Below are 27,379 nucleotides of genomic sequence, written 5' to 3' on the forward strand. Positions count from 1 at the left end.
CAAGACACCCTCGCTTTAAATTGAGAAGCCTCCCAACTGATTGGCTAGAAGGACTCGCTTCTCAGCTACGAGATCACTTGGCAAAGAAGAAGGGGGGGGGAAGATGCCCTAGCTTTAAATTGACAAGCCAAGAGGCAGCTGCTGGAAGGAGGTTTTTGCTTGCAGTAGCGAAGTGACATTCAGCAGTTAGTTTCTGGGTCAGCTGAACAACAAACTGGATAAGAGGAGGGATTCTTATATGGTTCTATGTTTTTGAAGTTTTGGGGTTTGTGCAACATGGGCTTTGTGTTTCTAAAAAGGTTTGGGCGATTTCCATTGTGAAATATCCTGTCTTGAATAAGTTTTCTGCCTGCTTGTAAATGGAGTCAAACTTCTGGCTTCCACTTTCTATTATCTCTAAGCACTGGTAGCTGTTTTCTTTTTACAAAGTTTTCTTTATGGAGCTGGCAGGAATATGGAATGAGTATCAGACAGGTTCCTTGTTAGTAGCTTGATTTTTCCTTGCTGTTCCTTGCTTTTCTGGGAGCCTTTTCTTATGAGAGTAATATTTTATTTGAGGAAATGAAGAAGGGGGAGTTTGATTCCTTCCCAGAGCAGGTTAGTGGGGGGTGGGGAAGAAATGGGGATTTTGAAATAACCTTCCCCTGGAGTGGGGAGGGAATGGGGATTTTGCAGTAACCTTTCCCTGTCACGTCTGCTATGCCACACCCAAAGCGACACCCACAGAATCAGTAGTAAAAAATGTTGAAATCCAGCACTGCATAAGTCCATCTTAATACCATCTATTCCTGGTATGTGATGTTTTGTATACATACAGAGAAAGAAGCACTTTTGTAATCTTTGACTTTTAGGATTGCTGTTAAACATCAGCCATAATACTAATGACTGTTTTGAACAATATGCAGGTTGTATTACACGAATGGCTATTTTATATGTGAAATTATGACTGAAATATTTCTGCACCTATATTGGTTCACACTGTCAGGAAGTTTCTCCTTAGTTTTAGGTTGCTTCTCTCTTTGTTCAGTTTCCATCCATTGCTTCTTGTTTTGCCTTCTGGTGCTTTGGAAAATACATTGCCTCCCCCTTATTTCTGGCAGCCCCTTAAAAGCCTGTTGCCTATCACACTCTTGGGCAAAGCCTGTACTACAGAGCCTGTAGTACAGTGGTCTAACATCTGCTGCTTGCAATTACTGCAAGTTCAGTTGTTAATAACAACTGTTATTAACATCTGCTGCTTGCAATTACTGCAAGTTCAGGCTCAAGGCTGACTCAGCCTTCCATCCTTTCTAAGGTAGGTGAAATGAGGATCCAGATTGTGGGGGCGATAAGCTGACTTTGTATAAATATACAAAAGTATGAAGGCGATTGCTTAACGCATTGTAAGCCGCCCTGAGTCTCCGGAGAAGGGCGGCATATAAATTAAAGCAAAAAAAAAAAAAAAAAAAGCATGTGAGCCATTTCCTCCTTTCAGTGGTCCATGAAAGTCATCTATAGTATGTAGATAATAAAGTTGAAAAAAGGTGAACAACATTTTTACAGAACTATAGATACATTGAGGCTGGGTGTGACAAGGAATGACTGGGAGGGGAGGGGCCAGGCGAGGCACCCCTTGACATGAGTGAAATTGAGTTGGCCACGCCTACCCATTCACATGACCATCAAGCCACACCCATTGTCACATGACCATCAAGCAATGTCCACAAAATAAGCCATGGCCACAGAACCGGTAGTAAAAGAATTTAGAACCCATCCCTGATTGGGACTCCTGTACTTTTCATTGTATTAATGACTTAGATCAGGGGTGTCAAACTCAATTTCATTGAGGGCCGCATCAGGGTTGTGTCTGACCTTGGGGGGCCAGGGGAGGGCATGGCCGTGGGGGCATGGCCAGCTCAACATCACTTGTGTCAGGAAGCGTCTGTGGTGACCTGAGCACTCTGCCAGACAAAATGGGCCCTCTCAAGCTGAGTCTGTTTTCAGCTGCAACAGCCTCCTGCAACCCTCTGGCAGTGAAAATGGAGCCTGGGAGGATTGCGCGCATTCCTCCCAAGCTCCATTTTCACTTCCAGAGGCACTGTGGGCGGTCCTTCACTGTTTCTAAGGTGGTCCCATAGGCCAGATCTAAGAACCCTGTGGGCCAGATCCAACCCCTGGGCCTTGAGCTTGACACCACTGACTTAGATGAAGAGTGCTTGTCAAATTTACAAATAACCCAAACTGGGTAGGATAATAATACCTAGAAGAAATAAACAAATTTCACAACAATAGGGTATAGAAATAGCTGAAAATGAAATTTAGTAGATATTAATATAAATGTATGCAATTAAGAAACAATTTACAATCACAGCATACCTAGCATAGTAATAGTAATTAATTCTAAAAATGGGGTGGGCAGATTGCACTTGGTTTCAAACTGACTGTAAGACAAGTTACTGTGTTTTAGGAAGTAACATGCAGCAGAGAGAAAGAGCTGCTTAACTCATTCTTTGCATTGGTCCTCACGCAAAAAGAAACTATAGCCCAACCTACCAAAAAATATAACTGTAAAAGACAGACTAGAAATAAAAGTCAAAATAAGCAAAAAAAAAAAGAGTAAAGAACACCTGTCTGATCTTGATGAATACAAATCACTAGGACCTGACGGATTATATCCCAGAGTTCTAAAGGATCTGGCAGATGTCATCTCAGACCACTGTACCAAGGGTGGGTTCTACTTACCTTTACTACTGGTTTGCAGTGGGACCGTGCACATGCGCTTCTGTGTATGCGCAGATCACCTATGATGATGTCGTGACAGGTGGGCGGAGCCTCTCGCCGGTTTTACTACCGGTTCTATAGAACTGGACAGAACCAATTAATATACTCATTTGGCCATTTATGCCATGTTCTCCATATAGAAAGGTAATGGTAGGATTTGATGGGGCAAGCAGAATCTCAGATATATCCCTTGATATTGCATAAACCTGGAGATTAATGACTTCCACTTATGACTGTATGACTGTAATTTTGTTTCTTGTATCCTTACAATTTATAGATATTGTTTCTTGATTGCTTATTTGTACCCTATGACTATCATTAAGTGTTGTACCTTATGATTCTTGATGAACATATCTTTTCTTTTATGTACACTGAGAGCATATGCACCAAGACAAATTCCTTGTGTGTCCAATCACACTTGGCCAATAAAAAATTCTATTCTGTTCTGTTCTGTTCTGTTCTGTTCTATTCTATATATTTGGAACTTGCCCTGCCACACCATGTTGTCCTAATACATTATAGATAATGTAAAAGTATGTATTGGAATCTAGAAAATGTTTCATGCTTCATGCTGATTACAGAAACAGTGGTACAGAGGCCAATTCTTCAAGCCATGCCTAAACTGTCCTAGCAAGATATAGTCTTGGGAAAAGGGATTAACATAATTTAGTGCTGCACAAAAAAATTCAGTAAAATGGAATGCTATTTTATTCAAAATGCAGAACTAAGCATAGGAAAGAATACTGACTTTCTGTAGTCCATCACAATTTTCTGCAATGGAATATAAAATTATATGTTGCTGTGGGTGCCACAGTTGTCAAAGCTAACATGATTCCAATATGTGTGGTGGTTATTTAAACTTTAGATTTATTTCTAAACTTTAATGTGAAAACTTTATCAATGGATATGTCAGATTGATTTAAGGAGGAGCTACCAGTACTGGAAGCTCAATAAGCTATGAAATTAAGGTTTCTCAGGCTGATAACAAGGATGTTTCACTACTGTTGATTGAACTACTATAATATCAGGTGATCATTTTCAAACTAGTTATTTCACTACAAATTAACTTATACTGGTTCGCTTTCAGGAACTTCTAAAATACATATGCAGTAGTTACGGTTAGAAGGAAAAAATTTCCATCCTTCAAACGTATCATTAATATTGTACATTTAATCTCTCTGTGGTGAAATTCTTTGACGCAAGGAATAAAAATGGTGATTTCCAAATGTTGTGGAAGAAGAACACATGAATATTTCATCCTACCAAATAAATAATCTCCCCATTAAATAAAGACTATCAGAAAGAAGATCAAAGTAATAGAAAGGCCACACCTAAACATTGACTAAGAAATCAGCACCAAGACACATATTCCTTTTTCAACATTGTGTAACCTATGTTGGTGCTCACATCCAGTAACTGTTGGTCAGTGTTGGGTAAGTGATCACAGGCAACTAAGTTAGATTCACCTGAGCAGACCAACTTGCCTGTGAAGATGCCACCCATAGCCATTTTCAACTTCTGAAGATGGTAGTCACAGTTGCCATAGAAATATCAGGACATTTGTTGTCTAGACCACAGTCGCTAAACCCTGAAATTCAACACTGCTTCTTTTCTGTAACCTAAATCCATACAGTACTCATTGCAATAAGGCTACAAACTCTGAATCGGTGAAGATAGTGCCTTATTCATTATAAATTGCTACAGGAGTTTAACACCATCTGGAGCTCTGAATTTTTGGGTTGGTCCCTGCAGAATAGGTTTTTATTCCTGCTAGAATTAGTTGGATCTTTTTGCTGTTTTCTTTCTGGAGCTGTGTGATTGGTTTGGGATACCACTGACCCACCTGATACTTTCTAAAGGTATTTCATTAGCAGTCTCCTTTTCTTTTCTTTTCTTCTCATTTCCCCTTTTGCCCCAACAGAGAGACAAAGCAAATGGAACTGGATATGCCTGGGAAATTGTCATATGAGCAGGCAGAGCCACTTTTCATATTACTTGGGCCAATGTGGCCTAAACTGTGCTCTTTATAAGGCAGATGTGAAGCTTCAAAAATAGGGAAGCCTTGGAAGTTTGATGATAAGTCATGTTTTGAGATTGCCTATAACTATTGATGTCAGATTATAGGAGTATGAATATGACTAAGCTGTAGATCCTAGCTAAGGAAGTTTAGAGTTTTCTGTGATTTTTTTTTCTCTTTCTGTCATATCCTTCTAAAGGATCCAGTTTTGTATGGATAATTTTGTGTAGGACGGGAAAAAAGTGGGAAGCGGAACTAAAGAATCTGCTGCTGTGTTATTCTTTCTTTCTAATAAGATTGTAATCTTAGACAATATTAGGAGCATTGAATGTAGTACAGGTAGATTCATTTATAAGTAGGCCTGCAGAGAGAAAATTATGAAATTGGTTTTGTTGCTTCATTTTGAAGAGATATTTAGGAGAATGGTTCCTAGATGATCAGGCTCAGTGGAACAAAAATTTTGATTTGCAACCTCCATAGTGGATTTGGAAATATTATCCTTGCTTCTAGTCTTAGTAAGACAATTGAGAAAGTGATATGTATTTACCAGCAATTAAACCCAGCTGAATGCCTGAACCGACTTTTATGAGGGAGGGAAGCAAACAAATAAACAAGCTAAGCAAGTTACAGCTGGAGAAGAGCGTTTGCCCTGAATTTCCTTAAGTACTTCTTATGCTAATGCAGTTTGCCTATGATATAAGAGCTTTGTTCTTTGTTCTATTGTTCTCATGCTTAACTCAATGGATCTTTGCTTGTAGGATTTCCTCCTTTACTCTGCAGTACCACATGTGGAAGGATGGGAGTTGTATCTGTCAAATGTTAGGAAATAGAATGTAACAGGCATTGTAAGAGGTTGGATGTTGAGTTTAGGATGAATTTAGGCTATTGTGGAACACACTATGGAATTCTTAATTGTTAACTTCCGTATTCTTTGTTTCCCACTTGAAAATATGTGTGGATTTTTTAGACTTTGTTTTTCTTTCATGTTATTCACAAACTGTTAATCTCCTGCCATGCAAAATTGCAGGGATTTCATGGGATTTCATGTGAAGACATGTAAAAGACATGTAGAAGAGGGGATAAGATCACTGAAAAAGGAAAACAACTCATGTAGGATAGAACCCTAAGGTGGAAGACATTATTGTATTTCAAGCAAACAAATTGAAGCCTGTATTACATAGTCATGAATTCTATCATCTTGGTTTATTGAATAAAATGCAGCTGTCTGAATTTTCTATCAACGATGACTGGCTCTACTACTCTTTTACAGTTCATGTGTGTAAACTGGCTATTACATTTCATGGTTTATAGTGTTTAATCATAAACCACAACTCACTAGATTCAGACAACATACCAAAAGTAAGGATTTTATTTTTAACAATGGAAATAAAGTTACAAAACAAGATATGAGCACAGAAGAAGATACTATAGGCTTGGGGGAATGAAGACAAAAAAGGAAAGATGATATTAAACTTCAGGATTCATAGATGGATAATTTAATATTTCAACTTTGATTTTCAGATCTTGATACTATGGGACCTTATCCAATTTTTTTTCTTTTTTCTTTTTATTCAATTCTAATTCTCATTATGTTGGGTTAATCTACAGGTACATGTCTAAGACTAATAAAAGCTTAATAATTTAAAACCTAATCAATAATTTGGGAATAGTAGAGCAATACAGTTGGAAAGGACCTTGGAAATTTTCAAATCCAAGCCCTGATTTAAGCAGGAAAACCTATACCATTTCAGACAAATGAGATGTCCAATCTTTTCTTTAAAACTTCCAGGATTGGAGCACCCACAACTTCTGGAGGCAAGTCGTTCCACTGATTAATTTCTCTGTCAGGAAATTTCTCCTTAGTTCTAGGTTGCTTCTCTCCGTGATTAATTTCCATCCATTGCTTCTTGTCCTGCCTTCAGGTGCTTTGGAGAATAGGTTGACCACCTCCTTTTTGTGGCATCTTCTTAGATATTGGAAGACTTCTATCACATCACCCCTAGTCCTTTTCATTAAATTAGACATACCTAATTCTTGCAACCATTCTTCATATGGTTTAGCCTCCAGTTGTCTAGTCATCTTTGTTTTTTTTTCTGCACTCTTTCTAAAGTCTCATCTTTTTTATATCATGGTGATCAAAACTGAATGCAATATTCCAAAGGTTGGTCTTACCAAGGCATTATAAAGTGATATTAATACTTCATGTGATCTTGATTCTATCCCTCTGTTAACTCGGCCTAAGACTGTGTTGGCTTTTTTTGCAGCTGCAGCAGACTATTGTCTCATATTCAAGTGATTGTCCACTAGTACTTCAAGATCCCTCTTGAAGTTACTCCTATTGAGTCAGGTACCACCTAGTCTATACTATGCTTTTGGTTTTTCTTGCCTAAATTTAGAACATTACTTTTCTCACCATTGAATTTCATTTTGTTAGACAGGGCCCAGTTTTCAACTCAGTCAAGATCCTTCTGTATCTTAAACCTGTCTTCTGGAGTGTTGGCTATTCCTGTCAGCTTGGTGTCATCTTCAAGTTTGAGGAGTTTCCCTTCTATCCTATAAATTATTAGGAACCTACAAATAATTAAGGTAACATCTAAGAAGATAGGCAGTTCCAATCATGGTCAGAGGTTTGTATTAATTGTTTATGCCACAATTTTAATATATAATTAAAATAAGTGAGTATTACTGCCTGCTATTTTATCAGAACAACCCTCTCAGGTGAGCTGGGTTGAGAGAGAAAAATTTCAAACTATACTTCCATTAAAGCAGCTTGAAATTGCATTTGCTTTCTCGTCTTAGAGTCAGTTTGCAACCAGCTACAATCTGCCCACCCCATTTTTAAAATTAATTATTATTATCATCTCAGGTATCTCATAATCCTGAATTCTGTTTTTTCTTAATTGCATACATTTACATATGTACATTTACATATCTGCTAAATTTTATTTTTCTGGTATTTCTGTACTTTATTAAATTGTTGTGAATTTTGTTTATGCTCAATATTTCATTCAAGTCTGATGACTGATGGACAAATTTCAATTTGTGCAGTGTAACCAATTAATCTCCATGCAGTCTATACATTACTGTGGTAGTCAGAATGAAGTGTTCTGTCAATTGCTTTGTAAAAAAATATAATACCTTTACAAAATTCCTACAATCTACTAATGAAGGTATCTGAAAAAATTAGATAAGGCAAGTCAGGTTTCTGATAATTATGTATAATGATAAATCTCTTTATGTTTACATTATGTATTGTAAATACTTCTAGAGTAGCAAAGTCAGAATGACTGCTTTATTTCTTGTTGCATTTTCCTTTTCCGTCTTTTTGAAGATAGGAATAATAGCTGGTCTCCTCCAGTCATTCACCAGGATTTCTCAAACATAATTGATAAGGGTGTGGAAAGATTATCATGTAATGCTTTGGTATTTTCAAATGAAATTTAATCTGATGTTGAAGATTTAAATATATTGAAATAAACAGATATTCTTGCTCCATTTCAATCTTGCTTCTTCATTTTTGAAAGAAAAGTGCCTTGGGAAACACTTGCATTACACATACACATACTGTATATTACCTAGAGAGATTTTATATCACCATTTATCTTTGTTACATATCTCAAAGCATTGCCTAAGAGCATGCAATATGCTTCCTGGGATTTTGTTGTGTTTGTCCTGTAAAGCCTCATTGCCCTTTGAGTCTTTTGAAGAGGTGGAGCAGCATGGGGTGGGGTGGGATGGAGAAAAGAAAGAAAAAAATTATATAATTTAGATTTATGTTTCAGGAATTATAGAGATAACATTATATTCTGTGTCCAGCCCATTTTATTTGTGTTTTGCATCACATCTCAGGTAAATTCATGTTTTCCTAAAATATATTTCCTAAGTTTTCTCTGAATTTATTAAAATCCGCTCTTTTAAAATCTAAGACTATGGTATCATTATGTTCTATTGCTTGTGTTTGTGTTATGTTGAATTCTAGTATGACATGATCACTGTCACTCTCACACATGCTATAGAATCAGTTCCTTCATCATGAAAGTGTAATTTATATATTAATAACCCCTCATCAGCCAACCTTTCAGCAATAAAAATATTACTCTCAATTCAGTATCAAAACATTAATGGAGAAGTCCCAATCTTTTAAATAATAATGTTTTAAATAAGGAGAACATTATTGATCAAAAATGGAAGAAAAGTCCTCCTCCCCATATTCAATAAAAGGAGATGAAATTCACTCGCATACCACAATCATTACATCTTTCAAACATCTTGCTTAGAAAATTTGAACTCTGATGCATGTGTTTTTAAAGAAACAAAATGTTATGTTCTCTTCTCTCAGTGCGTACAGTGAGAACAAACTAAATGAAAATAAATCACAACCTATAATTAACCATCCTTTTTGCCAAAGCCAATTAAATTGTATATTTAATTGAAGAACAAAGCAGCTTAAAAATCATAATTAAGTCTGCTCTATCTGTTCTGATGATCCCTGTGTTTAATCAACCTTGAGTGATTCCTGGTTTGATATTCTACTGGGGCTGAATTCCACTGATTCAGCAGAAGCAGCTTCATCTGAGCCTGAGTCCTGGGACATGATACCATTTGGGGCTATGATCTAATCTAATCTAAAACAGGAAGGGAATGTTGTTGGCCCCACCCACAAAGGAATATCACCTAATGTCCTTTTTGTCACCATTTTCTCCCACCCCAACTATCAGCTAAGAAGTTCTTGATGATGTCGGCTTTGCATCTCCCCTTTCTGCAGGGGCAAAATCATTTTTTTGGATTGTGTGCCATCAAATCAGTGTCACTACTTATTGAGTACCTAAAACAATCACCACCAGCCTTGGTATTACTTTCTGAGGTTGAATTGGCTCTCTCTCCCCCCCCCCCCCTCACACACACACACACGTTGGATTGGATCACTCTCTTGCTCTCTCCCTCTCTCTTGCTGCAGCGACCCTTGGGATTTACTTTGACAGCAGCGGGGCTTGAGGGATGATCAATCTTCATTTGTGGCATGGTGAAGAAGGCAGAAGGCAATCTCCCCCACCAGATCAGACCATCCTGGTGGGGGAACAGGGATTGATCATCCCCCAAGCCCCACTACTATCAAAATAAATTCCGGACACTGTGCTGAAATGGGCAGACGAAAAGCACAGCTTTTGTCTGAAGGAGGAGGAGGAGCAGGGAGAAGAAAGAGGGAAAGTGGTCAAGTGAGAAGAAATGATTTAAATCAGATAAAAAGAATTGTGGGTTTGATTTTGTAAAAATGAATTGGAAATCTTACTGTGTGGTAGTGATGAGCATATTATTGCTAAGATTTATAAAATGTTATTGAAATTGAATTTAGAAAGTGAACAGGTAAAATGTTCAGTATTCAATTTTGGATATAATGTGATGTTTGGACAATGGGAAAATATGTGGATGAAAGATTTAAAATTTACATTAAATTTAAAAGAAAATTTTTATAAGATGATGTATTACTGATATTTCACACCAGGTAAGTTATCCAGAATGTATAAAGGTATTACAAATGAATGTTGGAAGTGTAAAAGCAAAGAAGGAACTTTTTACCATTTATGGTGAATATGTGATAAAGCAAAGAAATTTTGGAGTAAGCATCATATTATAATACAGAAAATTCTTAAAACAAAAATAAAAATGAAACCATAAACTTTTCTTTTGGGTTTAATGGAAAAAGACTTGGAAAAAAAATTTGGAACTTTGATCTTTCCCTGAAAATAAGACCTATCCTGAAAATAAGCTTTAGCATGTTTTTATGCATGTTCCTAATATAAACCCTACCCCCAAAATAAGCCCTACTTAAGAGTATGCACAGCCGCCCATTCCATATGGTTGCTCACGGTGCCACAGACATGAGGCAAGGAGGGGTGATGGTGGAGCTTCTCCAAGCACCACTAACTTACCTCACAGGTGCTGCAGCCAGGCCATCCATGCCCCAACACCTGCCTCAGGGTGGCAGCACCAGCAGTCATGTGCAGCAGGAGCCCACATGGCTGCCAGCCCATTTCTGCTTGCTCGCGACCACAATGGAGCAGGAGGCTGAGTGGTGTGTTGGTGCCGCAGTCGTAAGGTGAGGCAGATGTCAGCTGGACTAGCTGTGGAGGTCCTGAGGTAAGCCAGTGTGGGGTGCTTGGGACAGCTCCACACCCATGCCTCACAGCAGGAGTGGCACTGGCATGCTGCACAGCCTCCTGCCATACCATGAGCAAGCAGAAGAAGTGGGCCTCCCGTACATGGGAAAAAAAATAAGACACCACTCTGAAAATAGACTCTCTAGTGCTTATTTTGGGGCCCAAAAGAAAATAAGTTCCAGGCTTCTTTTCAGGGAAACATGGGTATATGACAGCAGCAAGACTATTATACCCATCAAAATGGAAGGATACTTCAATTCCCACTATGGACAAATGATTACAGAAGCTGATGGAGTTGGCAGAAATGGATAAATTGACAGTTTGGTTAAAGGAAAGACTATAAGTACCTTTGTTTTCACATAAAGACTGCTTCTGCCCGTTGGCTCCAAAAGGAGCCAAAACTTCCTTCGAAGGGTGGTGAAGCAAAGAGGTATGCCCTGTGAGGTCTCAGAGAGTCTCAGATCTCCTTCTTGACCCAGGGCTTACTTTCCCTCTCAGCCACAACGAGGAGAAGAGACAGCCTAAAATGGCTGCCACAAAGCTAGGACAGCCGATAATCACCTAAGTTTTGAGCTGGAGTGGATTTTGGTGAACAGTGTGGTACTGGGTGAGAGAATTTTTTTTTTTACCCAAAAGTTAACACCAAAAGAGAAATCTAGGATTTTCATAGAACAATTGAAAGCAGTGATCAAATACTTTAAGAAAATTACCAGAGCGGAAGGAAAGGATTAAAAAAAGGGGGGGGGAGGAGAGGGGGACTTTTTTCCCCTTTAAAAATGGAGGAAATTGGACTTTCAAATTGGGAAGACATGACATTGGTAAGGCAATTTAAAATATTGGAATTACAGATTTAAAAATTAACACTGGTTCTATAATTGAATTACAATTTAAAATAATTAAAATCAGATTTTTAGTAATAGTGAAAATTAACCTAAGAGCACCACCTGCTGATGAAAGGAAAATATACAAGCCTGGAAATACCCATTTAAAGGACTGTGAAAATATTTACTGGACTACATAAGTGCAGCCAATTAATCGCTATGAATCCTTTACATTAATAGCCTGTAGTGCTAGTCAGAATGAAGTACTCTGTTAACTACTTTGTAAAAAAAATTAAGATATATTATCTTTACAAAATTTCTACAGCCTATTGTGGAACCTATCTGAAAAAAAAAATAGATGAGGCAAGTTTCTTGGTGATTGTTTTCAAAGCGTTTTAGGATAAATCTCCTTGATGATGTCCTCTAAAATTGTCCAAATTGTTGATGTCATGTGATTTTTCATTTTCCAAGGTAGGAATAAAAGTTGGCCTCCTTCAGTCATCTGCCGGTTCACTGTGTAATTAATAAGGGTATGGAAAGATTATCATGTAATGCTTTGCCTTTGGTGTTTTCAAATGAATTTTAATCTGATGTTGAAGATTTAAACACATTGAAGTAAATACGGTAGATATTCTCATCCATTTCAATTTGCTCTTACATTTTGTTTAAGAAAAGTGTGGTGGTAAACCTGTACTACACTTATACATATATCATCTATGCATATATATCATTTACATAGACTGTTGTTATATCACTGTTTATCTTTGTTATGTGTCTCAAAGCGTTGCTTAAGAGCATGCAGTATGCTTCCTGGGATTTTCTGGTGTTTGTTCTGTAAAGCCTCTATTGCCCTTTGAGTCTGTTGGAGAGGTGGAGCAGCATGGGGTGGGGTGGGATGGAGAAAAGAAAGAAAAAAATTATATAATTTAGATTTATGTTTCCGGAATTATAGAAAGAACATTTCAGAACTAAAGGATATATGGACTTTTCTATAGAACAGATAACGTATTTCAATATATAAATATATGTAAAATTACATATATCATAGCAAAGATTTTTTCTCTCTTCCTGTTGATGTGTATAATCAGATAAATCATATTTTTCATTTGGGTTAAACTATATGGTAGATTAAAATATACGGTGTAGAACTATTTAATCTGCTCCTAACTGTGGCTTGTTGAAGAAACAACAATTGTCTAGATTCAGCTTTTACTTGAAAACATAAACCTTATTTTAGATGTCATAATACCTGGTTTTTCAGAACATGCAAATCCAATAAGTGTTTACAAAGTATTATTATAAAGTTATAATTTCATGAATGAAGTGTTAATTTTAATGTATATTTTTTTCTCTTATAATAGAAATACACTTACTTTTTCAGTTAATTTTTCAGGACTTATATTTGGATCATATGGAATTTGTTCTCCAATATGGGTTATAAATTTAACTGGAAATCCTCCATATAAGGGAAAGATTAACCATCGGTTTCGCTCATAAAACCATCTCATTGGTCCTGTGTACAAGATTTAGAAAATCTAAGAAAAACATTTTAGCAAAGTGCAAAGAGTTTTATATTAATATTTTTGTTAGAGACCTATATTCAATATCTATGGCAATTTTTAGTAGCAGTTTTAGAACTTACTAATGTAAAGGTTTTCCAGTTGAAAGAGCAAGAAAATAAGCTATCATGTTTGGGCCTTACAATTTGCAAAGTTCCACATAGATTTTACAAAGGTTAGAAAATTAGGAAAAGCAGGCTAATCCAGACATGTAAACACACACACAGATCCCAGAAGACTGATAGATGGCAGATGGATGATAAGTATAGAGACAGAGTAATTTCCCAGAATAAGTACCAATGCATTTACAGTATATGATTATATCTTCTGAATTTCTGTTATTTCTGGGTCAGTTTGTATAATCCCATGACATCATGTGAAATGCAATTTTGGGTTTTCCAGAAAAGTTCTGGAATTCTGTAGAACTCAGAGTTGGACATTTTCATATATTTCATATTCATATATCTATATATTCATTCAGCATTTTGATAAAATAGATGAAAATAAATGAAAAGGGATTAGACAGTCTTTCATCATTCTATCTTCATAACAGAATTGAATGAAAATACTCCCAAATTCATCTACATCAATTATACTTTTTAAATATTTACAGCCCAGGTTTAGCTATTGCTGCTTGAGCTACAGTATTATTGAAATTAAATATGGCAGGCAAAAATGCAGATATATAGATTTATAGCTTAAAAGTAATAACATTCCTGAGAATATATAAAGTTTTACTTACTTATATTTCCATATGTTATATACCCTTCTCTAATATTTTGGGTAAACAAAGGGATGACTGGCTAGAAGAGATAAAAGAAACCAATAATGAGACTATTTTAGTCACAGTACATGAAAGGAATGAAATGAAATGTATGGTTTGGACATAAAACAGATCTTTGAGAAACTAATGTGAATAAGATATGTTGCTAAGGTCACTGCATCTTTTGACTTCCTATCAGTTATTTGCTTCTGAGATTTTAAACACTGGAACAGCTGCATTATCCTACTAAATGAAGTTTCAACTCAGCTTCTGACATGCCAAACTATCCTTCGTTCTTCCTTTAGTGTTGAATTTTCATGCATCTAATCTTTGAAGATCCTGCTTAATAGACTAACATTAAACCACAACTTTATTTTTCATCTTAAATCTTGGATTTAATAAACTCAGGATATGTCAAAGAAAGGAAGAAACAAGAGTTTAATGAAAGCATCGTGATTCTTTTTTATGTGTGTGTTTACTATTTTATAACCTTTGCCCATATTTGTGGGAATTTAGGAAGAGCTAGGACTGAAGGAGCAAGGACTGTGTCGGAATGCAGATTGGCCAACAGATGGCGAACTGTGGCTGGTAAATTTGTTACTCACTTGCACTGCTCACTTGCACTCCAGACAGTTGCTCCTTATGACTAGATTGCATGAACTGAAGTTTTTGTGTTTGGTTTATGAGCTAAGCTTGCTGGGAGCCTAAAGATTCCAGTCAGGCTCACTAGTATAATTTATCATATATGGGGACAAGATTCACAAAATCCTCATTTCTTAACCAATTCCAGATGTAATTTATTTACAGCTAAAGAGATGATTTCTGAACACAGAATTCCATTTGATTACTTATTATGTGGTTTAGATTACAAATGATTATAGGAGAGAAATGGTTGTAAAGACTTAAAAACTTTTGGCAAAAGCTTGATTGTATTTTAAGTGATAACTTGTTAACGTTGAATGTGCTTGTTGGTTATTTCTAGTTTCCACACCTTTCAATTCTTTTATTTTACTATTTTATTTTTTTTTTGAATTTGTATACCGCCCTTCTCCCTGAGGACTCAGGGCGGTGAACAGCCAAGTAAAAACATCAAGTACAAATATTAAAATACAGTTAAAATATACATATATAAATTTGGCCCCATTAATTAAAAACAATAAACAAAACACTTAAAAACACTTAAAAAATTAGGCCAGCCCGGCTTGCTGGAAAAGGAAGATTTTAAGGGCACGGCGGAAGGCACCGAGGTCTTGGATTCTCCTTATCTCTGGAGGCAATTGATTCCAGAGGGTAGGTGCCCCCACAGAGAAGGCCCTCCCCCTGGGGGTCACCAGCCTGCACTGTTTGGCTGATGGCACCCCGAGGAGACCCTCTCTGTGGGAGCGCACAGGTCGATGGGAGATCGTCGGTGGCAGCAGGCGGTCTCGAAGATAGCTAGGCCCTATGCCATGGAGCACTTTAAAGGTGATAACCAACACCTTGAAGCGCACCCGGAAGACCACTGGGAGCCAGTGCAGCTCACGCAGGAGCGGTGTTACATGGGAGCGCCAGGCTGCTCCTGTCACTACCCGCGCTGCTGCATTCTGGACCAGTTGGAGCCTCCGAGTGCTCCTCAAGGGGAGCCCCATGTAGAGAGCCTTGCAGTAGTCAAGGCGAGAGGTGACGAGGGCATGAGTGACTGTGCACAGGGAATCCCGATCAAGAAAGGGCCGCAACTGGCGGATCAGGCGAACCTGACAAAAGGTCCCCCTGGTTACAGCCGTCAGATGTTCCTCCAAGGACAGCTGCCTATCCAGGAGGACTCCCAGATTGCGAGCCCTCTCTGTGGGGGCCAACGACTCGCCCCCAATAGTCAGTGATGGAGTCAACTGACTATATCGGGATGCCGGGAGCCACAGCCACTCAGTCTTGGAAGGGTTGAGCCTGAGCCTGTTCCTCCCCATCCAGATCCGCACAGCCTCCAGGCACTGGGACATCACTTCAAGGGCATTGTTGGGGTGGCCTGGGGTGGAGATGTACAGCTGGGTGTCATCAGCGTACTGGTGGTATCTCACCCCAAAGCCATGGATGATCTCGCCCAGCGGCTTCACATAAATGTTGAACAGGAGGGGCGAGAGGACCGACCCCTGAGGCACTCCACATATAAGAGGCCTTGAGGTCGACCTCTGCCCCCCTGCCAACACGAACTGCGACCGGTCGGAGAGAAAGGAGGAGAACCACCGTAATACGGTGCCCCCCATCCCCAACTCTTCCAACCGGTGCAGCATGATACCATGGTCGATGGTATCAAAAGCTGCTGAGAGGTCTAACAGGACCAGAACAGAGGAACAACCCCTGTCCCGAGCCTCCCAGAGATCATCAACCAACGCGACCAATGCCGTTTCCGTGCTGTGTCCAGGCCTGAAACCCGACTGGAACGGATCTAGATAGGATGTTTCCTCCAAGAATTGTGGAAACTGTCGCGCGACCACACTCTCAACAACCTTCGCCAGGAAGCGAAGGTTGGAGACAGGACGATAGTTGGCCAATATTGCCGGATCCAGGGACGGCTTCTTGAGGAGAGGCCTCACCACCGCTTCTTTCAAGGCGGCGGGGAAGTGACCCTCACTCAACGAAGCGTTGATAACACCCTGGAGCCAGCCTCGTGTAACCTCCCGGGAGGCCAGTACCAAGCAGGAGGGACACGGGTCCAGTAAACATGTGGCCGCACTAAGTCTCCCCAAAATCCTGTCCACATCATCCGGAGTCACAGCATCAAACTCCTCCCAGGTAACATTCTCAAGACTATTCCTTGTCACCCTGCCCTGATCTACCCAGTCAGAGTCCAAATCCCCCCGGATCTGAGCGATTTTGTCATACAGGTATTGTCCGAAATCCTCCGCCCTGCCTTCCAAGGGATCCTCCCGCGCTCCCGGATGGAGCAGGGAGCGGGTTACCCTGAACAGGGCGGCCGGACGATTCCCTGATGACGCAATAGAGGCGGAAAAGTAGTTAAACTTTGCCGTCTTTATCGCCACTAGGTAGGTCTTAATATGCGACCTTACCAGTGTTCGGTCAGATTCAGCGAGACTGGCCCTCCAACCGCTCTCTAGGCGTCTTTTCCGGCGTTTCATCTCCCTCAGCTCCTCGGTGAACCAAGGAGCCGCGAGGGATCGACACCGGGTCAGAGGCCGCAAAGGCACGACCCGATCCAAGGCCCCACCAGCCGCCCGATCCCAGGCAGCTACCAGGTCCTCGGCCGAATCGTGTGCCAGATCTTCAGGAATTGGCCCAAGCTCCGTCTGGAACCTATCAGGATCCATCAGGCGCCTGGGGCGGATCCATCTAATTGGGTCCGCCTCCCTGCGGCAGGGTGTAGCGGTTCGAAGGTCCAGACGAAGGAGTGAGTGATCTGACCATGACAAGGGTTTCATGTCTATATCCCCTATAATAAGACCACTCAACCACTGGCCAGAGACAAAAATCAGGTCCAGCGTGTGTCCCCCCCTGTGAGTGGGGCCATGAACTAACTGGGTCAGGTCCATGGCCGTCATGGAAGCCATGAACTCCTGAGCCATCTCTGACGTTTCACCAACGGACGGCAGATTGAAATCACCCATGACCATAAGCCTGGGTGTATCAACTGCCACCGTGGCTATCACGTCGAGTAGCTCGGGCAGGGCCGTTGACACGCGGCAGGGAGCCAGGTACGTAAGCAGCAAGCCCATCTGAACCCCATGACCCCATCTCACAAAGAGGGACTCACACCCGGCAATCTGTGGCACAGTGGTCTCCCTCGGACCCAGACCTTCGTTAATAATAACCGCCACCCCCCCCGCCCCTCCCCTGGGCCGTCGGCTGATGGAATGCTCTGAAGCCTGGTGGACACATCTCAACCAGAGGGACCCCTCCCTCCGGGCCCAACCAGGTCTCCGTAATACCCACCAGGTCCGCTCCCCCCTCTTGAATAAGATCATAAATGAGGGGGGCCTTATTTACCACGGACCTGGCGTTGCACAGCATCAGCCGGAGGCCCAGGTCCTGAGTATCTGAGCCACCTAGTATCCGAGGGGAGCCTTGAGGACCGGGGCGTGCAATCGCTCTCAAGTAGCGAGTGCGCACCCCCGGCACAAGATAAGGTCCTCTGCTCCCGCCATATCTGCCCCTCCCATCCACCGTGCTGATGACATTTCTTTTCTTTTAAACGATTTTCTGCATATTTTCTTTTTTATTAGTTTTATCTGTTTAATATAATTTGTAATAAAAATACTGGAAAAAAGATACAGAGGAGGAAATTGATAAAATATGTAAAATAAATAGATTTTTGAGAATATGAAATATTTTGCTGCATTTGTCAGAAACAAGACAGAAAATGAAGTTTTGCAGCACGGTTTTAATACAAGATTGAAGATTGATAATATAATTATTCTTGAAGAAATTCCAATTAGAGTTTTGCATAAGACAAAAGAGTACTTTGATTGAGAGATTAAAAAAGAACTAATTTTAATGGAAAAATAAAATTGAAAGCTGTGATTTTTACTTTCAGACAGCAGAGTTTTCAATCCCTCAGGAAGGCAGGGGAATTTAGAAAAATAAAGAATTGTAGGAGAGTCAAATGGTGGTGTCAAAGCAGACTGTACCCAAACTCCAACAGGTGCAACAGGAAACTGAAAATGATGATATTGAACTATGTGATATAGGTATCAATTTTTCTAAACTTTTGGTTTGATTATACATGATAAATGCTTACTGTAAAATATAAATGGAGCAAATGCTTCTGAAAAGAGAAAAAAAATCATTATTTAAAAATTAAAGAATATATGGAAAAAAAGACATAAATGTAGAGCCAATCTGGTCTAGTATTTAAGACACCAGACAACTGTGAGTTCTAGTCCTGCCTTAGGCATGAAAGTTGGCTGGGTGACTTTGGCCATTCTCAGCCCAACTCACCTCACAAAACAGTTGTTGCATGAAAACCAGGAAGATGAAAGAGTATTAGACTCATTCACCTCCTGAAGTTATTTATAAAATATAATATATGCAAGATTAAATGAAAAAATGCTTTATAATAATTGGAATGAAAAGTTTATTTTAGCAAGAAGAAAAATAAAAAAAGAAAGAAATTGAGTTGTTTTGTGTATAAACTTATATTGACTGATGAGTATGGAAGATTTGTGGGGTAGAATTTCCTTTGCGTGGGACTAAGACACCATAAAGGCACCAACTCCCAAATGAGGGAGAAAATATCAATTTATAAAGGACTTATGGAGAGATTGATCGGTTTCTCTTATAAAAATTGGGGTCAAATGAGAGATTAAAATGGAGTGATCTCATCACAAATTGGCAGAACTTCTTTGAAGAATATTAAAATCATTTAAGATGACTTGCCAAATGTTTTCTTGGATTTGATGGACAATTTAGGTGTGGTAGAAATATGGAGACAGAAAAATGGCAATTCAAGCGAGTTACTTAGGTTTTTTTTTTTTTGAAAGACCTAGATCAGTGATGGCTAACCTTTTTCTCATCGCGTGCCAGAAGACGGGCGGGCGGGGGAGGGTCGTACACGCAAACACCCCCTCCCCCGTTCCTGGCACATGATGGCCTGGTAGGCCCGTTTTTCTTTCTTACCTGGTTCCAATCCTCTCTATTTATCTGGAAAGGGCGAAAACAGCCTTTCTCTAGGAGTATCTCTAGGAGTCTCTGGAGGCTGGGGACAGCAAAAAACAACACTTCCTGTCCCACCAGGAGTCGGAAATGGGCCCTTTCAGCCTCCGTAGGGCCTCCATGGGAGTGGGAAAGGCTGTTTTCACCCTTCCCAGATAAATAGAGAGAATCTGGAGCCAGATAAGAAAGAAAAACGGGCCTTCCCCCCACTCCCAGCCAGGCCTTCCGGAGGCAGGAAACAGCCTGTTTCCCTACTTCTGGTGGGCCCAGAAAGCCCGAAAATCAGCTGGCTGGTGCATGCATGCGCCCCAGAGCTGAGCTGCCACGCCCACTAATATGGCTCCGCCTCACGGACCTAGATCCTTCTCAAGAATTTACATGATTTAAATTTAAAAGAACATGGCTACAAGGATTTCTGAAGTCAAAATATTATCAGAGGCAATTTGGATCATAATTCTGTGAGTTTGGTTTATAAAAGAAAATCTTTTTGACAGAGATTAAATGAAAGATTGCTACAGAAAAAAGCAATATTGGAGGACTGTAAGGAGAAATTAATAAAAGTTTTTGAAAAATATTTAGGTAAAGACCCATATTTGGAATTGTTTGGGATTCATGTATTACACATTATTCAGAGACTCCAGGGATCCAGAAGCTTATCATCTTTAGTTCTGGATAGGTAGCAGTACCCCAGACAGACCCAGTGTGCAACTTGCGGGTTCTCCTACGCTAATGACTTCTACTTGAAGAGCAAATGACAGTCATGGCTAAGAAAGCCTTCACACGTCATGTTCTGCACTAATTGTGCCCTTTCCTGGACTTGCACTCATTATTGCAACACACTCTACATGGGTCTACCCTTGAAGAGTATTTAGACTGCAATCTCTATACTGCAATGGCTCAGACAGTTCTGGAGGCTGGCTCAAAAACAGTAACTGTGACAGTAATCTAGGATAAGGTGACCAGACGTCCGCTTTTGGTGGGACAGTCCCGTTTTTGAACAATTTGTCCCGCGTCGTTTTAAAAAAGTCCTGATTTTTGGAAAAAATGCACGGCGCAGTGGTGGGTTGCTCCCGGCTGCCTCGTGAGTCCCAGCTGATGGCTAGAGGGAAAAAAGCTGTTTAAACTCTTGCCACGGGGCTTCAAAGGGCTGCCCTACAGCTGATCAGTGTTAAAAGAAAACAAATGAGTAGACCGATGCCTGCAAAAATAGAAAAAACAGCCCCTTAAAGCTTCAGCATAGGTTAATTAGCACAAGTTGATTAGATCAGCTTCCCAACTCTCAGCTGATTTGCTCTCAGCTGTTTTGCTCAGGGCTCTGTAGTTGCTAGTTGCAGAGTGCTGGAGATTTTTTTCCCCTAACTATGCTTTAAAAGCGAAACTGAAAGTAAAGCAATGTGGCAAAATGAGGCAGAGAGAGATTTCTTTTTCTTTTTCCTCACCAAAAAAGGTAGGTGCAAAACTGCAAACAATGGGAAATTTAGGGCAAAAGAGGAGAGTTCAAGATTTTAAAACGCAAAAGAAAAAAAGCTCTATTTAACTAGGGAATTGTAATAATTGAGATACTATTAATTGTATATTGTGTTGAAAGCAGAAATGGTTAAGTTGTGGTTTGGAGGAATATATGGGGGAAAATATTTGGTTTATTATTATTGGTAAATATAATTAATTGATTTGTAAGAAATTGGATTGCATGGAATAATTGGAATATTCATGTTCATATTGATTAATATAAAAAAAAGATAGTTATATAACTAATAGATTTATATTAAAATGTTGAATTTGTATTAAACAACCGTATTACATAATTACATAATTAACCAATGTGAGGATGGATATAAAAAGAGATGACAATGGGAAGGGGTATAATATAGAATAGAAGGGAAAAATTGAATTTGATTAAGATTAGAGATGAGGATGAAGGGTAATATTGGTTTTTTAAAAAAATAGATGAGGAATAAATATGGCAAAAAGGAAATATAGAAATTGTAAATTTAATTGAAATGACTAAACACTTTCTTTCTCCTTCTCCTCCTTTCTTCCTCCCTCTCTTACCCTCACTCCTACTCTAATTTCCCTTCCCTTCCTTCATCCCTCTCTATTGCTGTATCCTTTTATGCATATGGACTACTCAGAGGGCTGAAAAAGTTATTTTTGACTGTTCTGGTTCTCACACTTTTGACCAGTCCTCGAATTTACGACTGTCCTCACATTTTACATTTTTGCCCTATCTTGTCATCATGGTGAAGAGAAGCAGTTGTGAAATGAGTGACATGGTTGTTAAGAATGCTGCACGGGCATAAATGTGAGGATGGTCATAAGTATGAGGACCAGTCAAAAGTGCGAGGACCTGTCAGAAATGACTTTTTTCAGCCCTCTGGTTAGTCCTTTTGTGCATATGGACTACTCAGAGGGCTGAAAAAGTTATTTTTGACTGGTCCTCGCACTTTTGACCAGTCCTCAAATTTACGACTGCCCTCACATTTTACATTTTTGCCCTATCTTATCACCATGGTGAAGAGAAGCAGTTGTAAAATGAGTGACAAGGTTGTTAAGAATGCTGCACGGGCATAAATGTGAAGATGGTCATAAGTGTGAGGATCAGTCAAAAGTGCGAGGATCTGTCAGAAATGACTTTTTTCTATACACATAACTATGGCCACCTGGTCACATGACCAGCTAGCCATGCCCACCCAGTCACATGACCTCCAAGGCACGCCCACAAAATGGTGGGTGTCCCGCTTTACCAATGTTAAAATCTGGTCACCTTAACTTAGGAGTCCTAATGTATGATCACTTAAACATGAGCCAGCAGTGTGTAGCCGCCAAAAAAGTTAATATTGGATGTATAAACAGAAGCATAGAATCAACATCATGTGAAGTATTAGTACTGCTTTTAAATCCTTAGTAAGGCCACACCTGAAATACTGCATCCAATTTTGGTCACCAAATTGCAAAAAAAAAGGTTGAGATTTTGGAAAAAGTGCAAAGATGAACAACTAAGATGATTATAGGCCTGGAGACAAAAACATATGAAGAATTGTTGCAGGAATTAGGTATGACTAGTCTACAGAAAAGAAAGATAAGGGGTGACATGATAGCAGTATTCCAGTATTTGAAGGATCCCATAAAGAAAAGGGGATCAACATATTTTCCAAAGCACCAAAAAGCAAGACAAGAAACAATGGATGGAAACTAACCAAGAAGAGAAAAAACTACTAAGAAATTAAGAAGAAACTTCCTAACAGTGAGAACAATTAACCAATGGAACAGTTTGTCTTCAGAAGTTGGAAGTGTTTTATGACTGGGTGTTATGTTTTTAAGAAAAGACTGGATAGCCACCTGTCTGAAATGGTATAGGGTCTCCTGCTTGAGCAGGAGGTTGGAGTAAAAGACCTCTAAGGTCCCTTCCAGCTGTATTCTGATTGAACCCTAGGGTAGCACATGTAAGACCAGTATTACACGAACTGTACTGGCTGAAATCTGCTTCCACAGTGTTAGCTTTAAAACTCATTATAGCATTGGTCCAGGATACCTGCGGAACCATTTTTTCCCAATGGAGGGGGCTCCTGCCCTTTGCTAACAGGACCTAAGACTCAATCCTTCTCTTTCAGCTTTTAGGAAAAGATTTAAAACTGGGCTGTGCCACGAGGCACGGGGTGGTGAAGGAGAAGCTGTTGGCTGGAGGTGGTTGGTGCACTAACAGAAAAGACACCCCACCTCTTCCTTTCAAATCCCTACTTTGTTAGTTTGGCCTAGACATGGGTATTTCAACATAGATCTTTTTAACATTTATATTTTATTGTGTTCTACTAATCTAGATGAAATGTTAATATATATTGCCAGTCCATGTGTTATATGCAATACACTAAATAAATTAGTTTTAATTTTGGTAATTTTACTCTGTGTTTATATTTGTAATTGTTGGATATTTATACATTTTTTTCTTACTGTAAGTTGCCCAGAATCACCTGGAACCACAAAATGGGCAAAAAATAAATTTGATAATAAAAGTAATAATAATTTAAAGATATTTCTTTAAAACAGATGTTTTTACAATGTCCTATATTGTCTATGTTTTTGGAGAAAGTAATAGGTTATATAAATATAATTTTGCAATAAAAGCTAACATTTTCATACAATAATATGCTCTTGAACTACATTTCTAGGGTTATGTGAACGGGAGAAAGAAGATTTTCCTTTCCCTGGCCTGTCAAATCTGATTTGTGGTTGCTTGCTCCTTCCTGTACATTTGCAGATAACTTAAAAATAAATAGATGACATGAAAATGAAATACAGCATTTATAAATTCATATTCCAATGTAAAAGACCGCTAGGAAAAAGATGAAATGACAAATGCCTCACCACTTTTGCATCTATAGCTATTTGAGCAAATCCTTTCCGTTTTCCCCATATTAGTTTATAGTGATTATTTCCATAATTTTGCTCTCGTACTCCTCCTGGTGCAACTCCCATCAGCTGCCCTTGTTTCAGAACATTTACACATTTTTCTCTTGTAGGATGATCAGTGTTATAGACGGAAAGGAATAGTCTGATTCCTGCAAAAGACTTAAGAAGTCATTTTGTTCTTGCTTGTAAAAGAAAACAGAATACATATATTTCCACCATGACATAATTCAACTAAGTCTTTGAAGAAGAAAAATTGGACTTCCTAAATCAGTGAATCTACAGTATATCATTTGAAAATAACTAAAACTAAACTTGTAGTATTCTTTTTTACCTGGTATATGAAAAACAATATGATCTAACACAGAGTAGATGAATTTCCCAGTGAGTCTATAAATCCTTTGAACAAAAAAAAAATAGTCACTAGGTATGGCTCCATGGTAGTAAACAAGGATTCCTGGTCCATTTGGTAGATTTTCTAGTCCAGAAATCTCATAACCTGTTAATAGTAGAATAATGAAAGGACTTCAGTAATGTTTAACAAAGGTCTCTTGTAAAAGTAAAGATTTTTTTTCTTAGCTTTCTTGTGAAGGTAAACATTTTAAATCATATGTGATTTTTGAAACTACATGTTGTTGTATTAGGTGCCAAAATCAATCGGTCAGAATCGTTTGAGTTCAGTGTTATTACCTTTGTGATCCTGCATATTCCTTTAATTTTTTATAATTCACTTAGATTCATACCAATTAAAGTGACATAACAGCTTATCTTTTATCCCAAATATCTCAACGCTATCTTGGGAATTATGACCATTTTAAATAATTTAAAATAATAAAACTATATATATATATATATATATATATATATATATATATATATATATATATACATATACATATACATATACATACATACATACATACATACATACATACATACATACATACATGCAAGTCTTGGTGTATTCAAGTCTTTTCCGTGTAAGATTGAGAGTATCTTGGCAATGTTTTGTTTCGGCAGAATCTCATCTGCCATCATCAGGGCTTTGCAAGGGTTCTTTAACAGCAAAAGCCGTTACTGTTTCAAATCTGGTGCTGGCAGCATGTTTTGTTGGGATGGCCCCACCTCTTCATCCTGATTGATTGGGAGTCCTAGTCTGTGTCTATTGGCTTGGCTTTGGGTGTATGGTCGGCTGTTCTCCACCAGGTGGCAGGGCTTCATCCTTGTGACTGGCTCGGGTATGTTTTGGCTGGAGGTCTCAGGGTGTGTGTGTTTGGCTTCTGGTGTGTAGATTTTTCTGTCTGTGGGTGCTGGGACTCATTTGTTGACAAGGGCTAGTTTCCAGATGTCTGGTAGGTGGGAGGTATCATCATGTTTATTCATGTTATTGTGGTGTTTTTCTATTTCGATGGCTTCCATAATTATTCTCTTGTTGAAGTGTTCAGTTTTGGAGATTAATTTGGTTCCTTCAAAATCAATTTCATATCCTGTTGCTTTAAGGTGCTGGAAAAGGGAGGAAGTTTTTTCTTCTTTTCTGATTGCGTTCTTGTGTTCTGCAATGCGTGCATTTATTCTCCTATTAGTTTGTCCAATGTATGGGCAGATTCTACATGGTATTTCATAGAGTCCTTGGTTTTCTAGCTGGATCTCGTCGTTGGGGTTTCTTAAGATGTTGGCTATTTTTTGGTCAGTGCAGAAGGCTGTCTTAATATTGTGTTTGTGGAGAATTTTGCTGATTTTATCTGTGGTGCCTTTGATGTAAGGAAGGAGGGTGATGCCGTTGTCCTGTTCTGTGTCTCGATTCTTGGGGAGTGTCTCTCTTTGGATTAGGTTGGTAATTGTGTTTCTTTGGAATCCGTTAGAGATTAATTTGTGAGAGTATGTAAATCAGCTTTCAGGTGGTCTTTGTCGGTAGGCATTTGGTTCTAGAGATGAGAGTCTTGGCTAGGGAGTTGATCTGTGCAGGGTGGTGATGTGATTGTGTGTTTAAGTAGCGGTTGGTGTGTGTTTTTTTCTTGTAGATGGTGTGTCCTAGGGAGCCGTTGGGTTTTTTGTAGATTAGGACATCCAGAAAGGGAAGTTTGTTGTTAGCTTCTGTTTCCATAGTAAATTGTATTTTGGGGTATAGGCTCTTGAGATGTGTGAGGAAGTTGTCCAGTTTTTCTTTCCCGTGTAGCCAAATTACGAAAGTGTCATCTACATATCTCAGCCAGAGTTTGGGTTTGTGTTCAGGTTTATCTAAGGTGTTGGTTTCAAAGTGTTCCATGTATAGGTTAGCGATGACGGGTGAGAGGAGTGATCCCATAGGTGCTCCTTCTATCTGTTTGTATCTTTGTCCATTGTGGATGAAGTATGTGTTGGTTAGGCAGTGGTTGGTCAGATCTAGGATGTGTTTAGAGGGGTTGTATATGTTTTGGATTGCTGTCAAGGCTTCTTTAATAGGCACTTGGGTGAAGAGGGATATGACATCGAAGCTCACAAGTAGGTCGCTGGGTTGTAGGTTTTGTTTCTTTATTGTTTCTATGAAGTGGAATGAGTTTTGTATGTATGACTTGATGGATTCTGCATAGGGCTGAAGTTGTTTGGCAAGAAATATATATATAAAACATAATTTTAAATTTAAATTTACTTTTTCTAGAACTGTTAATAGATATATGTGCGATATCTATGTTGTGTCAGGCCAAAACCATGACAGATTATGGATTAGCACAAAATGTAAAATTGATGTGTTTCTAAACGGACTTAAAACTTAGAACTTCACTTACAATCAGAATTGGGCCCAGAATATCAGTTGTCACGTTCTATTACTTCTGATACATCTCCAAGATACAAATTAGTGCTGATTATGGTTGGCTACAAGAATGTTGCCTACAATAGTGTTCCTCAACCTTGCCTTAAAGAATGAATGAAGAAAGTCATACTTACTGTGCAGTAGCTTTCCAATCCAGTCAAATGCCAGTGACAAAAATTGCTTTGGCTTGTCCCATTTTTTGCTATTGATATCTTCTGGCAAACTGCCAATTTTTTTCCATACAAAAAGTATTGCATTACTGAGATAGATCAGAGATAATGCACAAATATAGGGATAATATAATATTATCAGAATCACTAACAAAATTAAGGGATATACCATAAAGCCTGCATATCTTTCTAAAACGTAAGTTGACCAGATTGTAAATTCATTTCTTAAGGTACAACATATATTTTCCACAGTCATGTTTGAAATCGGATTATATAAATATAAATCCATTCAC

General features: G+C 39.0%; 1 protein-coding gene across 1 annotated transcript; it reads right to left on the minus strand.

The window, feature by feature from the left end:
- Window positions 1–12,505: 12,505 nt before the first annotated feature.
- Window positions 12,506–27,375, minus strand: LOC139315816 (DGAT1/2-independent enzyme synthesizing storage lipids-like). Its single transcript, XM_070942289.1, has 6 exons — window positions 27,051–27,375; window positions 24,460–24,624; window positions 24,084–24,277; window positions 14,058–14,118; window positions 13,130–13,269; window positions 12,506–12,615 (listed from the first exon to the last, which is right to left on the minus strand). The coding sequence occupies exons 1-6, from the start codon at window positions 27,373–27,375 to the stop codon at window positions 12,508–12,510; spliced, it is 993 nt and encodes a 330-aa protein (XP_070798390.1). The 3' UTR covers window positions 12,506–12,507.
- Window positions 27,376–27,379: the final 4 nt, after the last annotated feature.

This window comes from Pituophis catenifer, unplaced genomic scaffold, assembly GCF_029215685.1.
Source record: "Pituophis catenifer annectens isolate HBS135680 unplaced genomic scaffold, rPitCat1.0.hap2 SCAF_3, whole genome shotgun sequence".
Lineage (NCBI taxonomy): Eukaryota > Metazoa > Chordata > Lepidosauria > Squamata > Colubridae > Pituophis > Pituophis catenifer.

What these genes read in the sequence shown, in the direction of transcription:
- LOC139315816 (XM_070942289.1), bottom strand. Translation starts at nt 27,375, where the DNA reads ATGGATTTATATTTATATAATCCGATTTCAAACATGACTGTGGAAAAT. An exon ending in GATTGGAAAGCTACTGCACA is followed by an intron (nt 24,625 to 27,050) that starts GTAAGTATGACT and finishes TACTATTAACAG; the next exon opens with GTTATGAGATTTCTGGACTA. An exon ending in CTGAAAAATTAACTGAAAAA is followed by an intron (nt 12,616 to 13,129) that starts GTAAGTGTATTT and finishes CCTCTCCAACAG; the next exon opens with ACTCAAAGGGCAATAGAGGC.